The 16115-nt window shown below is 45.9% G+C and overlaps 1 protein-coding gene across 6 annotated transcripts in view; it reads left to right on the forward strand.

Moving 5' to 3' along the window:
• LOC117359206 (serine/threonine-protein phosphatase 2A regulatory subunit B'' subunit beta-like) overlaps nt 1-16115 on the forward strand; it is a 261026-nt gene that overhangs the window by 83150 nt on the left and 161761 nt on the right. For all 6 annotated transcript variants that reach the window (XM_033941552.1, XM_033941551.1, XM_033941556.1 and 3 more), the window contains 2 exons: nt 3429-3532; nt 7847-7949. In XM_033941552.1, the coding sequence (XP_033797443.1) occupies nt 3429-3532; nt 7847-7949 (207 nt within the window). The remainder of the gene's footprint in view (nt 1-3428; nt 3533-7846; nt 7950-16115) is intronic.

Genomic DNA, 16115 nt, shown 5'->3' on the forward strand with positions numbered 1-16115 from the left:
ATTGGGTTTTGGAGGGCTCACCATACAGTATATGCAGGTTATAGTGACATGCGTACCTTGGATTTTTCATGTGACATTCAGCACAATATTTCTTAGAATGCCCTTCTGCTGTGAACAGTTTGCTAAGAATGCAGGCTGCTTGAACGTCCGAAAAGTTTGTTTCTTATACAATCCCATTCTGTTTCTGGACAAGTGGGATATGCATTCCATGTCGTGAAACTGCTTGTAGGAAGAGTTGAGGCTTTGTGGGGGTGGGGGTGGGGCTGGAGGCAGAACTGGGCAGGGTCATGTGTCCAAGGTTTCTTTTTTTTTTTTTTTTGAAGTGCCATCTCTGGAACAGACCCTAGGTTCATCTAGTCCGGCGATCTGCACACGTGGAGGCCCCGCCAGGTGTACCCTGGCATAGTTTTAGTCCATATCACTCTAAGCTTCTCATAAGGAGATGTGCATCAAGCTTACCCTTACCTATGTCACCTTATGCCACTCATAAGGAGATGTACATCTAACTTACCCTTAAATCCTAGAACGATGGATTCTACAATTACCTCTTCTGGGAGAGCATTCCAGGTGTCCACCACTCGTTGCGTGAAGCAGAACTTCCTGATATTTGTTCTGAACTTGTTCCCCCCTTAGCTTCAGTCCATGTCCTCTTGTCCGTGTCACATTGGACATTGTAAATAATTTTTTATCCTGCTCTGTTTTGTCGATTCCTTTCAGTATTTTGAAAGTCTCGATCGTATCTCCTCGCAGTCTCCTCTTCTCAAGGGAGAACAATCCCAGTCTCTTAAGTCATTCCTCATATTCCAAGTTCTCCATGTCCTTTATTAGCTTTGTTGCTCGTCTCTGCACACTCTCGAGTATTTTTATATCCTTCTTTAAGTATAGAGACTAATGTATTCCAAATATGGTCTGACCATCGCTCTATAAAGCGGCAGTATTACTTTCTCCGATCTACTCGTGATTCCCTTCTTTATCATGCCTAGTATTCTATTTGCGTTCTTCGCTGCCGCCGTGCATTGGGCCAACGGCTTCAGGGTCCTATCGATTAATATGCCCGGGTCCCTTTCCTGTTCGGTTTTTCCCAGAGTTGCACCTGACATACTATACTTGTGATCATTATTTTTTCTGCCTAAGTGCTTCACTTTGCATTTTTCCACATTAAACTTCATCTGCCATTTATCTGCCCAATTCTCCAATCGGCTCAAGTTGCTCTGGAGTTCCTCACTGTCCTGCGATTCGATTGCCCGGCATAGCTTTGTGTCATCTGCAAACTTGATGATCTCACTGGATGTTCCATCCTCCAGGTCATATATGAAGATATTAAATAAGATGGGCCCAAGTACCGAGCCCTGGGGCACACCGCTAGTCACAGTCTCCCAGTCTGAGAATTTACCATTTATGCCCACTCTCTGCCTTCTGTTCTCCAGCCATTTGCCTATTCATCTTAGTATGTCTCCTTCTATTCCATGGCCTTGCAGTTTCCTGAGGAGTCTTACATGTGGAACCTTGTCGAACGCTTTCTGAAAATCCAAGTATATAATATCCACCGGTTCTCCATTATCAATTTGTCTGTTCACTGTCTCAAAAAATTGAAGTAGGTTCTTCAAACATGACTTCCCTTTCCTGAATCCATGTTGGCTGGCTCCTGGAGAAAAATATGGTAACCCCAGCAATGATGGGATTTCCAGTAAACCCCCCCTCCCTTCCCCCCTGCTAGAGCACCGATTGCATTTCAGAGCATAGGATATAATATTCATTTGTTAAGTCTTTTATAACTCAGTGTTTCACAACCTGCGGTACACGTACCTCAGTGGGGGAGGTATGCGGGCCACCTGTTGGGGGTAAGCGGGATGGCCACCTCCTGGGATCTCTCCTTGCCTGCCTCCCTGCTGAAGCCACTGCCGTTACCACTGACTCCTCCCTGCCCCACTCCCAAAGCCAACCCTGCCACCGTACACGCTCCATTCCCAACACCCCCGCCGCTGCTGCAGCAATAGGGATGGGCCAGGCTGGCTGGCTTGGAACCTTCTCTTTGATGTCAGAATTGACGTCAGGGGAAGGCCTGTGGGCTGGCCACATGCAGTTGCTGAACTTGCCTGGCCCATTCCTGTTCCTGTGGCGGGGGTGGGAATGGAACATGTTGGGTGGTAGATGTTTTTTAAATTTTGTGGTTACCATTATCCGCTATAATAAAACCCTTAGCGTGCATGCGTACTTAAATCTTCGTGGCTCCGTGCCTCCGTGGTGCCGTGCTCCCGCATGCGCATTAGAAACAGCCTGTGTCACTTTGCATGCGGCGGTTTCCCTAGCAATGGTTGTGTTGCTTTCCCCAGCGGCAGTTTGCATATGCCTACATAAGGAGCCTTTGGTTGTTGCGGTTTACTAAATAAGGATCCTACGGCAGTGAAGGTTTTTACACGGTGATTTCATCAGCTAAAAAAAGGAGCCTGCGGCGGTCCCTGCCCCATCTGCCTCCGAAAACAAAGGAAACTTCAGATAAGCCTGCTTGGGGAAGGGAGCTATTTTACTTTGTTTTGTGGGAAGAGTGTGTGCTGGGGAAGCTGTGAACTATCTTGCATTGATTTCGGTAAAGGGGAGTGTGCTAGGTAAGGAGCCTAGGAAACAATCTTACTTTCCTTTGGGGGGAGAGGAATATGATTTATTAGGAACAGGGAACTATATTGCTTTGCTTTGGGGGGGAAGGATGTGGAGAGAGACAGACAGACAGGGGGCCAGGGAGAGAGACAGACAGAAAGAAAGACAGATAAAGGGGGCCAGGGAGAGAGACAGACAGAAAGATAGACAAAGGGGGCCAGGGAGAGAGACAGACAGACAGCGGGCCAGGGAGAGAGGCAGTCAGCGGGCAGGGAAAGAGACAGAAAGAAAGACATATATTCTAGCATCTGTTAATGTAACGGGCTTAAACACTAGTGTATTAATAAGATTGTATTGTGTGTATATGAAAAATGGATGGAAGAAATTGCATTACAATTAGTACTATTATTATGGGGGTGGAGTCAAGGGTGGAGTTTGGGCGGGTCTGGAGCGGAGCTTGGACAGGTGTACTCTGTTAGATGTATTTGTTAGCTTAGGGGGTACTTGGCTTGAAAAGATTGAGAAACACTGTTATAGATTATGGTTGGTTGGTTGGTTTGTAGTAAAATATAACTAGAGCCACAGGTCAGATAATCCCAGTATAAGTGTTTTCCAAACCTACATTCTCAACTCTGACAACTCTGCTCATAATAGGAAAGGAATTAAACCGTTAAACAAAATTCTTCTCTCCTTGAAATTAGAGGGCAACTGCCACTAATGGTTATATAAAAATACCATAACTAATTAGTTTCAATGTTCTGCTCCTACAAGTGGTAAGGAATTGCAGTTGCCTTTCATTATTCATCTAACCTGTCTTTTATGTTGTCTTCTAGGCTTGCAATTGTCCACTTTACTGGAAAGCGCCCTTATTTTATGCTGCTGGTGGAGACAGAACAGGCTATGTGTCAGTTCATAAGTTTGTTGCAATGTGGAGAAAGTAAGTAGAGATTTTTCAGTGCAAGTGAAGTGAGTAAATGATAAAAGCTCACTTCTCCCACACGCATTATATTTAGCTCTTGAAGTGCAGAGCAAGCTATATTTTTAGGTTTTGCTCGTTTTTGATCCAGAGTCCATTGTCCCCTTATCTTAGTAGACACGGTCTCCTATAAGAACAAAAGAATTGCCATACTGGGTCCAACCAAAGATTCCCTAGTTAATTAACCAGCTTCCAACAGTGGCCAACCCAGGTCACAGGTACTTGGCAAAATACCAAATAGTAACACAAAATGCAATCATGGTATACAAAAATAAATGTTTAATTACATCAGCTGATAAATTAATGCAAAAACACACAAAGCTTCAGGGGCCTAGATAAAGGCCTAGATGTAATAGCAATGTACTGTCTAGAACAGACATGGGCAACTACGGTCCTCGAGGGCTGGAATCCAATCGGGTTTCAGGATTTCCCCAATGAATATGCATTGAAAGCAGTGCATGCAAATAGATCTCATGCATATTCATTGGGGAAATCCTGAAAACCCGACTGGATTCCGGCCCTCGAGGACCGGAGTTGCCCAAGTCTGGTCTAGAAGCAAAATGGGAATAATTAGCAGGTATTAATAACATGAATAAAAATTAACACAATAATACTAGAGAAATAAAGGAAAATAAAATAAATAATTGGTCTAGATGCTTTACCACCAGAGTCATGTGGAGGGCCATAATAAAAAACTATATCTAAGTTTGATTTGAACGTAGGGTGCTAGTCCCCGAAAGTCGGCAGCAGCAAAATATCCATTCTTAAAATGTACGTCTAAAATATGTGTTTTTTTGAAAATCGTTTATCTTTATGTCCAGGCGATTGATGTTCTAGACCGCCACTACATCTGAATTTATACTAAAATTTCAACCAAGTCCCAAATGCCCAGAACAAGACCATTTGGATGTGGGAGGGGCCAGCATTGGGATGGACTGACCACCCAGACATGGCAACAGAGCTGAGGGGCACATTACAGGGCACTGCTGTGAACTTCACTGGAAGTCAGAGTGCAGTCCTGAAGTAAGAGGGGAGGATCAATAATATATACATGAAGCTTCCAGTGTGTGTGTGATGTTGGGCAGAATTTAGTAGGCTGAACAGGAACTGTATCTAATTTTTTTTTAAAAGGTTTGTTTTACATCCATTTCTGCCGAAGCTTATTTATGTTCTGCTTAATGCATACCACTTGATGGAGGTAGAGTGAGCTGACAGCTTTCAGTGTTTAAAACGTGCAGAGAGAGAAATCCAATCTTTTTGGGGTTTTTTGTTTGTTTTTTGCTTGTCATCAGGAAAGCTGGTGTTTAGGAGCTGTATAAAAAAAAGTTAATTTTATTTTTTCTGAAAGGAAGGTGTTTACCCTTGAGCATTTTTATGTATTAAAAACAAAACAAATAAAAAACCCACAAAAACTCAGAGGACTGAAAAACAAGCTGAGAAGGATGGATGAATAAAAAACAAACAAACTATACATGCTTCTCCAGGACTGCAGAGGGCTATGTTGGAAGATAGTCACTTCCTATCCCATGACCCATCCAAGATGGCAGCGAGTACTGTGAAACAGGAAATGACAGGGACATCCAGTCTTCACTGCCATCTTGAAAAGGGGCATGGTCTGGGTGGAGTCATTAGATCACATCCTGTGATGTCACTAAATAAGCAGGTTTGGGGCAGGGTTATGCAAATTGGGCTCGAGCAGAGTCACAACATCGTATCCAGTGACCATCAAAGACGGTGGAGAGTGACAGGACTTGGACACTCACTTCTGATGATATTTGGAAGTGGATGTGGCCAGTCCCAGTGTTCCCTCTAAGCGGGCGGGTGTTGTGAGCAAACTTTTTTCACTGTGAGCTAAAAATATCGGGCGCCAGCAAGTTATGAGCCAAATAAATATGTTGCTTTCTACCACAGAACTTCCTTACGTTTGTATGGAATCTATCCCCTTTCAACTTTAGAGAGTGCCCTCTCGTTCTCCCTGCCTTAGCTACTAAGTCTATTCCCTTCAGTACCTTGAATGTTTCTATCATGTCCCCTCTCAATCTCCTCTGCTCAAGGGAGAAGAGGCCCAGTTTCTCTAATCTTTCGCTGTACGGCAACTCCTCCAGCCCCTTAACCATTTTAGTTGCTCTTCTCTGGATCCTTTCGAGTAGTACCGTGTCCTTCTTAAAGTACCAGTGCTGGACGCAGTACTCCAGGTGAGGGCGTACCATGGCCCGGTACAGCAGCATGATAACCTTCTCTGTCTCTTCAGTCCAGCATCTGCCCCTTCCATTCACTGTCTGTCTTTCCCTGCCATCTCTCCTCCTGCCCCCCCCCACCCCCCAATTTGGTCTAGCATCCATCATCTTCCTTCTGTTCCCCTCATGGTCTGGCATCTCTATCCTTCCCTCCCCCCTGTGGTTTTTAGCATATCTCTCTTCTCATTTCCTCCACTCAGATCTGATCATTCTCTGCTCTCTCTTCCCTTTTCTTCTCTGGTCTTCCTTCTCTATTTTCTGCCTCCATCTAAATTAAATTCTTTCTTACTATTTAGTCCCGTTTCCCTCTTTTCACTGTGTCTACACACAGCTTGTCACCCCTTTCCCTCACCCCTCCATTATCTTACTATTTTCTTCCCCCTTTATTTATCTCCTCCTTCCATCCAGTATGTGTTCTTTCCCCACTTCCATTCAGCATCTGCTCTCCCTTCTCAACTGACATCCATCTGCCTTCTGCTCTCTCTCCCTTCTTCTCACTTCCATCATCTGTCCCCTTCTCTCTCTCTCTCATCTCCTCCATTCCATCATCTGCCCCTTCTCTCTCTCTCTCTCTCTCCCCCCCCCCCCAACTTCCATCCTCTGCCCCCCTTCCCCTCACCTTTGTGGGTCACTTTCTTTCCCCTGAGGGTGGCTCATGTCACAGGGGAAGCTTTGGCCGAGCAGAACCGCTTGATTGACAGTGGAACTTACTTGATTGATGTCGATGCTGGGGCCCGTTGCCGTTTGAAGGAAAAAAAAAAAAGGTGGAAAAAAGGAACCTGTAAAGGCGAGAGGAAGGGAAACCTCCAGGACAGCTGCTTTTTGCCCTCCTTCAGCGGCCCAAGAGTTCAGACCAGCAGCGGCAGCTCTGTATGCTTTTAACTTCGGCACAGAGCTGCCCCTAATCAATAGTTTAGCGCGGTTTCATGAGGCAGCCTCGGGGCCTTTGATAGCCGGCCCGCTTCGATGATGCGATGTGGGCCGGCCTAGCAAAGGCCCCGAGGCTGCCTTATGAAACCGCGCTAAACTATTGATTAGGGGCAGCTCTGTGCCGAAGTTAAAAGCATACACAGCTGCCGCTGCTGGTCTGGAGGTGCGGAGACAAGGCAGGAGGCAAACGCGGTGGAAGGCAGGAGTCCCGGCGAAGGCAGGAGTCCCGGCACAGCGACTGCAACAGGAAGTTGCAAGTCAGCTGACGCCGGCCTTTCGTTGCGGCGGGGACCGAATCCTTCGCGGACCGGCAAGATTTTGTTTGCGGACCGGCGGTTGAAGAACTGTGCTCTACACTGTGTGCGCTGTGACGAGAAACTTGTGCGCTGCGAGGTAATATTTTGTGCGTCAGCGCACCCCAGCGCAGCTTAGCGGGAACACTGGCCACCTGTCAAAAATATGCAAATTAGGTTTGATGAAAAGCTATGTAACCTTACCATTACTGACAGGAATAACTGCAGTGATTGAATGGGCCAATTAATCTCTTTCTGCTGTCAGCTACTGTGTAACTGTGTTATTTGTTCTGCTTACAAATAGTCTATTTGATTTGAGACTGCGTTTGTTGATTTTTACTACCACTATTAAAATACTCATATAGCATTACAAGATGTATGCTATGTTGTACAGATAATAATCTAGTGAAGCTGATGAACAGATCAGGATGTTGAATGTTTAGGGGGAGACAGGAGGAGTAGTGATATTTAGGGACTACTTTGCTTAATTAGGTAAATCTGTGATAATTTGAATCTGTGCCCCCAAACAACAATCTCTGTAAGACAAACAGGAAATAGCATGGGTGGAAGAGACACTCCCTGGATTGGCCAGTAGCAGCCCATCCATCAAGGAGGGATGAGTGCATGCAGACTATAAACCTTGCTTGAAGTGCTGTGGTCCTGGCTAGTAAAATTGGTCAGTCTACTGATATGATTGAAAAGAAATTAAATAGTGAAGATGTTTAGTGATAATTAAATTAGACATCATGATTGATAAAAAAAAAATCGGTACACCCTCATAATGTTAATTCTGTTCTTTTATATTGATATGTCAGAATACTTCAGAATTGCTTTGATGATTCATCAAAATTCATATATATTCTCATGAAACCTGGGAGCAACTGTTTGGAGCAAGAAGACTTTATTCCATTTCTGCAGGTAAATTGTACTTTGTAGGTGAGCATGGCATGTTTAAAACTAATCTTCAAGTAATGTTGTCCATTATAGGAAGACCAGATGATTGTTTGAAATGGCAATTTTATTTTATTTCTTTTGAAAAGCACTATGGTGGAGTTGAGGAATTATTTTTTAATTTAGGATAAGGTAGTTTGGTACCCATGTTAATAAATACGAATAGAAAATGGAATTAAGATATCTTTTCATTGGACTAATTTTAATACATTTTTGACTCAGAGACCAGATCTCTTTTCTCAGGTCAGGACAGGATGCTATAACAGCAACTTAGGGGGTCTTTTACTAAGGTGGCTAGCCGATTTAGTGCGCGCTAAATGCTAATGCGTCCATTATATTCTATGGACGTGTTAGGATTTAGCACTCACTAAATCGGTTAGCATGCCTTAGTAAAAGGACCCCTTAGTGTCTTGACCTGAGGAAGGAGGTCTTGGAGCTAATTGAAAAATGTTTTAAGTTCGTCCAATAAAATATTGTCTTATTTTCCTTTCTTTTAAATTTCCATTTGTATGTATTAATTTTTAATGTAGTGATTGCAATATATGTTTTTGAGGTTTATTTCTGCTGTCTTTATATCTTACACAGTACAGGAGGATGTGCATCATTGTTTTCTGTAGTATTTACTGAATGCAGAGTTTGGCTTCTTTGGGGTTCAGTTAAATTTTTGTATATGTATTTATATTTCTAATTTATGGTTACTTAATCTATACTGGAATCTTTGTTCTGCATTTTTGAAAGACATAGTTTCTCGATAACATTGTGCAGGATCAATTTGTACTACTCTGGCTTGTTTAGATTTCCCTTGTGTGTATTGATGATTTCTTGTACAATTCCTTTGGAATCTACACAGTAAGGTTATCAATCTCTTCCAGCCTTAGATTGTAGGGAACTTAAAACCAATTTCTAGCCCCTCCTCCTGTGGTCATCTCCTGTTACTCACCCCTGGAATCTCAGTTTCGTTTCCTACAACCTAAGCTGTAGGGCAGGGGTGCCCAAATGGTCGATCATAGTCGACCAGTAGATCGCAAAGGCAACGCATCTCCTGCTGGCCTAGGGAGACACGGCAGCTTAGGTTCACCTAATGCTATGCCTATCCTTAGGCGAGCTTAGGTGGTTCTCGGGCCTCCTTAGGCTCCCGGAGGTGCCTTCAATATAGGCGGCCTGCCTTGGGAGCATTTTTTTTTTTTTAAACATATGTCCCGATTGGCTGGTTAGACAGCTGTAGGACGCCTACAGCTGCCTACTATCGGGACGCAGTTTACAGAATCTTGGCCTAATTGTCTCCCTATCCTATCTTGGAATGTTGTTTTTTCCTTTTCTCCTTCTGTTTCCTGTACATCCATGCATCTGTGTCCATGTATCCCACATTTTCTTTTAGTAATGCATGCCGCTTAGAAACCTGATAAGTGGATTATCAAATTTTAAATAAAACTGGAAACTTGGAGTATGTTGCATTATTTAGATTTTTCAAACATAATTCTCTTAACATGTATACAGTGTGCATAATGCTATCAGTGTCAGAACTACTGGGGAAGTAGCTGGTAGATAGAAGGGTCCATCCCTATTGTGTTAAAAAATCCCCTACTGTTCCCCTCTTCTTTTTTTTTTTTTTTTGTTCTTACAAGGGGAGCAGTGTTCCCTCTAAGCTGCACTAAATGTCCAATAGTAGAGTAAACTTTAGGGAAAGCATAAGGAACATAGCTAATTGAGTTCTTTGCAGACAGGCAAACAGAAGAACTCCTCGCCTTGGTATATAAGCAGCCAAACAGAAAGACAAGGGAGGCATCTTTTCAACCAATGATTGAGTCTTTATTCAAAACAAGTAGTCCCAACGAGGATCCCTGTTTTGACGAGTGGTAGACGCCTTCCTCAGGGGACACTTGGCTGGTGGCCACTGAGTCCAAAATGCACTTGTAAGAGACAATGGCAGCGCTCTGAGCAATGCAAATTGAGTTCATAGAAACATAGAAATAGACGGCAGATAAGGGCCACGGCCCATCTAGTCTGCCCACCCCAATGACCCTCCCCTACCTGTCACTGTGAATAGATCCCACATGTCTATCCCATTTGGCCTTAAAATCAGGCACACTGCTGGCCTCAATGACCTGAAGTGGAAGACTATTCCAGCGATCAACCACCCTTTCAGTGAAAAAGAATTTCCTGGTGTCACCGTGCAGTTTCCCGCCCCTGATTTTCCATGGATGCCCCCTTGTTGCCGTGGGACCCTTGAGACCTCGATGCGGCCCGTGAGATACTTGAACATCTCGATCATGTCTCCCCTCTCTCTGCGTTCCTCGAGTGAGTAGAGCTGTAACTTTTCTAGCCGCTCCTCGTACGGGAGGTCCTTGAGTCCTGAGACCATCCGGGTGGCCATTCTCTGAACCGACTCTAGCCTCAGCACATCCTTAAGGTAATGCGGCCTCCAGAATTGCACACAGTACTCTAGGTGAGGTCTCACCATGTATCTATACAATGGCATAATGACTTCAGGTTTACGGCTGACGAAACTCCTGTGTATGCAACCTATGATTTGCCTTGCTTTGGAGGAAGCTTGCTCCACTTGATTGGCAGTCTTCATGTCTTCACTGACGATCACCCCTAAATCTCGTTCTGCTTCAGTTCTTGTTAGGATCTCGCCATTAAGGGTGTAAGTCTTGCATGGATTTTGACTGCCCAGGTGCATGACTTTGCATTTTTTGGCATTGAAGCTGAGTTGTCAGGACCTAGACCAGCGCTCCAGTAGAAGTAGGTCGTGCATCATGTAGTCGGGCATTGAATTTCTGTCTGATGTGCTTTTGCCCACTACATTGCTTAGTTTGGCGTCATCGGCGAATAATGTTATTTTACCTCAGAGCCCTTCTGCCAAGTCTCTTATATAGGTGTTGAACAGGATCGGGCCCAGGACAGAGCCCTGAGGCACTCCACTGATCACCTCCGTCATTTTGGAGGGGGTGCCGTTTACCACTACCCTCTGAAGCCTACCTCCAAGCCAGTTCCCAATCCATTTTGTCAATGTGTCGCCCAATCCCATAGAACTCATCTTGCTCAGCAACCTGCGGTGTGGTACGCTATCGAATGCTTTGCTGAAGTCCAGGTAAACGATGTCCAGGGACTCCCCAACATCCAGCTTCCTCATCACCCAGTCAAAGAAGCTGATCAGGTTGGATTGGCAGGATCTCCCCTTAGTAAATCCATGTTGTCGGGGATCCCGTAGATTCTCCTTATTCATGATCGTATCCAATTGGCGTTTGATTAGAGTTTCCATTAGTTTGCTCACTATTGATGTGAGACTCACTGGTCTGTAGTTTGCTGTCTCCATCTTGGAGCCTTTCTTGTTGAGTGGAATGACGTTAGCTGTCTTCCAGTCCATCGGTACGTTACCTGTACTAAGGGAGAGATTGAAGAGCGCGGATAGCGGTTCCGCCAAGACATCACAGAACTCCCTGAGCACCCTGGGGTGTAGGTTGTCAGGCCCCATTGCCTTGTTAACCTTGAGCTTTGACAGCTCGCAGTATACACTGCTGGGTGTAAACTTGAAATTACTAAACGGGTCAACTGATTCAACCGTTGTTTGTAGCTGAGGGCCGAGTCCCGGCGCCTTGCGAGTGAAGACTGAGCAGAAGTATTCATTTAACAGTTGGGCTTTTTCCGAGTCCGTTTCTACATAGTCACCGTCTGGTTTTCTGAGACGTACTATCCCGCCTGAGTTCTTATTTCTATCACTGATATACCTGAAGAAGGATTTATCTCCTTTCTGGATGTTCTTTGCTAGACACGAGGGCTGAAGCTGAGGGCAATATAGGGGTGCCACAAGGCGAAGGGGATCAGACGGAGGCTCAAGGGATGATAGCCCAGGAGGGGGCCAATAGGGCTAGAAAACCCAGAGGAAAAGCGGGGAAGTGGGGTGGCGGGAATGTGGGGAAACCGAAAGCTACGAGGGTAAAGGCTGAGGGCAAAGCTACGAGGGTAAAGGCTGTGGGCAAAGCAGAAGCACAGGGAACAGGAGAACTGACCGAAGTTCAAGGGGAGGCGGCCCAGGTAAATACAGAGGTGGAGGAAAAACGACGGGACCTGCGGTGCTTGTACGCAAATGCAAGAAGCCTCATGGCCAAGATGGGTGAACTAGAGGTCGTGGCCAAGGGGGAAGACCTGGATATAATTGGAATTACAGAAACATGGTGGACAGAGGAGAATCAATGGGATGTGGCACTGCCGGGGTACAAGCTCTACAGGAGGGACAGGACACACAAGAAGGGGGGAGGCATAGCAATATATATAAAGGACTCTATCTACTCGGTCGGGATGGATATGGCAAAGAAGGCAGAGGGGCTGGAATCGCTATGGGTCAAATTGCCGGGAAACAAGGGTGCAGTCATAAAACTGGGGCTATACTATCGCCCACCTGGTACACCGGAAGGAGTCGGACACGACTTGGAAGCTGAACTGAGACAAGAATGCAGGACTGGAAGTGTAACAGTGATGGGGGACTTCAACTACCCAGGGATTGACTGGAGTATGGGTCACTCCAACTGCACTAGGGAAACAGGATTTGTAGAAGCTGTGAGGGACTGCTTCATGGAGCAACTAGTCAGGGAACCGACGCGAGGGAGTGCTACTCTTGACCTCATCCTAAACGGATTAGGGGGGCCTGCAAGAGGGGTAGAAGTGGGAGGACCACTAGGCAACAGTGACCACAACGCGATCAGATTCACATTAGAAAGGGGGACACCCACAGGAAGGAGGACCGCAACGACTGCGCTCAATTTCAGGAAAGGGAACTATGTTGCTATGAGGGAAATGGTGGGGAGGAAGCTCAGAAACATCCTTAGGATGGAGACTGTAGGAAGCGCCTGGACCCTATTCAGGGACACCCTGCAGGAAGCACAAAGAAAGTACGTCCCCAGTTTCAGAAAAGGCGTCAAGAACAAGCGGTCAAAGGACCCGGTTTGGATCTCAACAGAAGTAAAGAGGGCAATAAATGACAAAAAAGTATCCTTCCGGCGATGGAAAAAGGACCCAACGGAGGAAAATCACCAGGCGCACAGGAAATGCCAAAAGGAATGCCACCGAGAGGTTAGAAAAGCAAAAGGGAAATATGAAGAGGGGCTGGCCAGGGAGGCGAAAAACTTCAAGGCATTCTTCAGTTACGTAAAGGGGAAGCGACCAGCAAGAGAGGAGGTGGGGCCGTTGGACGATGGGGATAGGAAGGGAGTGATTAAGGAGGATAAACAGGTAGCTGAGAGGTTGAACACGTTCTTCTCGTCGGTTTTCACGAGAGAAGACACATCTAATATACCGGACTCAGAGGAACTCATGAGCGGGGAACAGGCTGAAAAATTGGAACACATAGAGGTAAGTAAGGAGGATGTCCTCAAACAGATAGACAGGTTAAAATGCGGCAAATCGCCGGGCCCGGACGGGATCCACCCAAGGGTTCTGAAGGAACTAAGACAAGAAATAGCGGGCACAATCCAGCATGTTTGCAACCTATCCTTGAAAACTGGAGAGGTACCAGAGGACTGGAAATTGGCGAATGTCACACCTATCTTCAAGAAGGGATCGAGGAGTGACCCCGGGAACTACAGGCCGGTGAGCCTGACTTCAATTACAGGGAAGATGGTGGAAGCTATGATCAAGGACAGTATTTGCGAGCACATCGAGAGAAATGGCCTACTGAGAACAAGCCAGCATGGATTCTGTAAGGGAAGGTCATGCTTAACGAACCTTCTGTACTTCTTTGAGGGAATAAGCAGTCGGGTGGACAATGGGGAACCTATAGACATCATTTACCTCGATTTTCAAAAGGCTTTCGACAAGGTGCCACACGAAAGGCTGCTTAGGAAGCTGTGGAACCACGGGGTGGGAGGATATGTGCACAGATGGATCAAGCACTGGTTGTCGGGTAGACTGCAAAGGGTCGGAGTGAAGGGCCAATATTCTGACTGGCAGGGAGTCACGAGCGGTGTGCCACAGGGATCGGTGCTGGGGCCGTTACTCTTCAACATATTTATCAATGACCTGGAAAAGGAGGCAAAGTGCGAGGTTATAAAATTTGCAGACGATACCAAACTGTGCGGTAGAGTTAGGTCCAGGGAGGAGTGTGAGGACCTGCAAAGGGACCTGGACAAGCTGGAAGACTGGGCAAACAAATGGCAAATGCGCTTTAACGTGGAAAAATGCAAGGTCATGCATATAGGGAAAAAGAACCCGTTGTTCAACTACAAATTGGGGGGGGGCATTGTTGGGAGACAGCAGACTTGAAAGAGACTTGGGTGTGCTGGTGGATGCATCACTGAAGCCATCTGCACAGTGCGCAGCAGCCTCGAAAAAAGCCAACAGGATGCTGGGCATCATAAAGAGGGGCATAACAACCAGGACGCGGGAAGTCATCATGCCATTGTATCGAGCGATGGTGCGTCCACATCTGGAATACTGCGTTCAGTATTGGTCGACGCACCTCAAGAAGGACATGGCGGTACTTGAGAGAGTCCAAAGGAGAGCAACGAAACTGGTAAAGGGGCTGGAACACTGCCCATACGCCGAGAGATTAGATAGGCTGGGGCTCTTCTCTCTGGAAAAAAGGAGGCTCAGGGGAGATATGATAGAGACCTTCAAGATCATGAGGGGCATAGAGAGGGTGGATAGGGACAGATTCTTCAGACTGAAGGGGACAACAAGTACGAGGGGGCACTCGGAGAAACTGAAGGGAGATAGGTTCAAAACAAATGCAAGGAAGTTTTTTTTCACCCAAAGGGTCGTGGACACATGGAATGCGCTACCGGAGGAAGTGATCAGGCAGAGTACGGTACAGGGATTCAAACAGGGATTGGACGGATTCCTGAGGGATAAAGGGATCGTGGGATACTGAGAGAGGTGCTGGGATGTAACACAGGTATAGAAAGCTAACCAGGAAATAAGTATAGAAACCCAACAGGTCGTGCATGTGCAAGACCGGAGGGTTAGGACTACGATGGGAAGATAGGACTTAAATGAGAAACCAAGGTGGCAAGGGAGCCCCTTCTGGTGATGCAGACAGGTCGTGACCTGTTTGGGCCGCCGCGGGAGCGGACTGCCGGGCAGGATGGACCTATGGTCTGACCCGGCGGAGGCACTGCTTATGTTCTTATGACACTCCTCCATGCAGAATTTGGCCTCCCTAAACTGCTGTTTTGACGGCTTTTGACTTGGCCAGATAGTCTACTCTAGAGTCCTGTTTCCCTGATTGTTTGTAAGAGATGAATGCTTTTTTCTTCTCCTTGATGAGGTCCGAGATTTCCGCAGAGAACCACTGTGGCTTATTGTTCCTACTCCGTTTACTTACTGATTTAACATAGTGGTTTGTTGCTTCCTGTATGGTGGCTTTCAAAGTCGACCACATTTCTTCCACGTTATCGGTTTCTGCTTGGCTTTGTAGCGCCTGGTGAACGAAGTCTCCCATGTTTTGGAAGTTTGTATCCTTGAATTTGAAGACCTTGGTCAGTGTGGTAGATTTAGTGAAACCTTTACTGAGATTGAACCATACCATGTTGTGGTCACTGGAGGCCAATGTGTCGCCCACCGAGACCTCTGGGATACTTTCTCCATTGGTAAGTATCAGGTCCAGTATTGCCTGATCCCTTGTTGGTTCCAACACTAGTTGTCTGAGTCTTACTCCTTTCAAGGAGTTTAATAGCTTCCTGCTGCTGCCGGAAGCAGAGGAAAGTGTGACCCAATCAACATCAGGCATGTTGTAGTCACCTAACAATACTGTGTCCCCATGCAAGGTGATATTTTCTATATCTCCGATTAATTCCATATCTAGGTCATACTGTTATCTTGGGGGTCTGTATACTACGCCAATTTCCAATTTCCAATTCTCCCTGTAAGTGTTTACGTATATGTGTGTGTGTCTGTGTATGTCTGTATCCGTAAGAAGTTATCACAGGGTGATGTAATGAAAATTTTTTGCTCACATCAACTCAGTCCTTTAATCACGGAGAAAAGCTTTTTTGCTCACATTAATTCGGTGCTTAGAGGGAAAGTTAGCTCCACCAATATATTCCTTTCAGCTTGCCTTTTTATATGTGGAATCTTCCCCTTCCTTGCTCTCTGGTATAAGATTTCACACGCAGAATTTTCTTAGAGCTTTTGAGA

The sequence above is a fragment of the Geotrypetes seraphini genome, chromosome 4 (assembly GCF_902459505.1).
Source record: "Geotrypetes seraphini chromosome 4, aGeoSer1.1, whole genome shotgun sequence".
Lineage (NCBI taxonomy): Eukaryota > Metazoa > Chordata > Amphibia > Gymnophiona > Dermophiidae > Geotrypetes > Geotrypetes seraphini.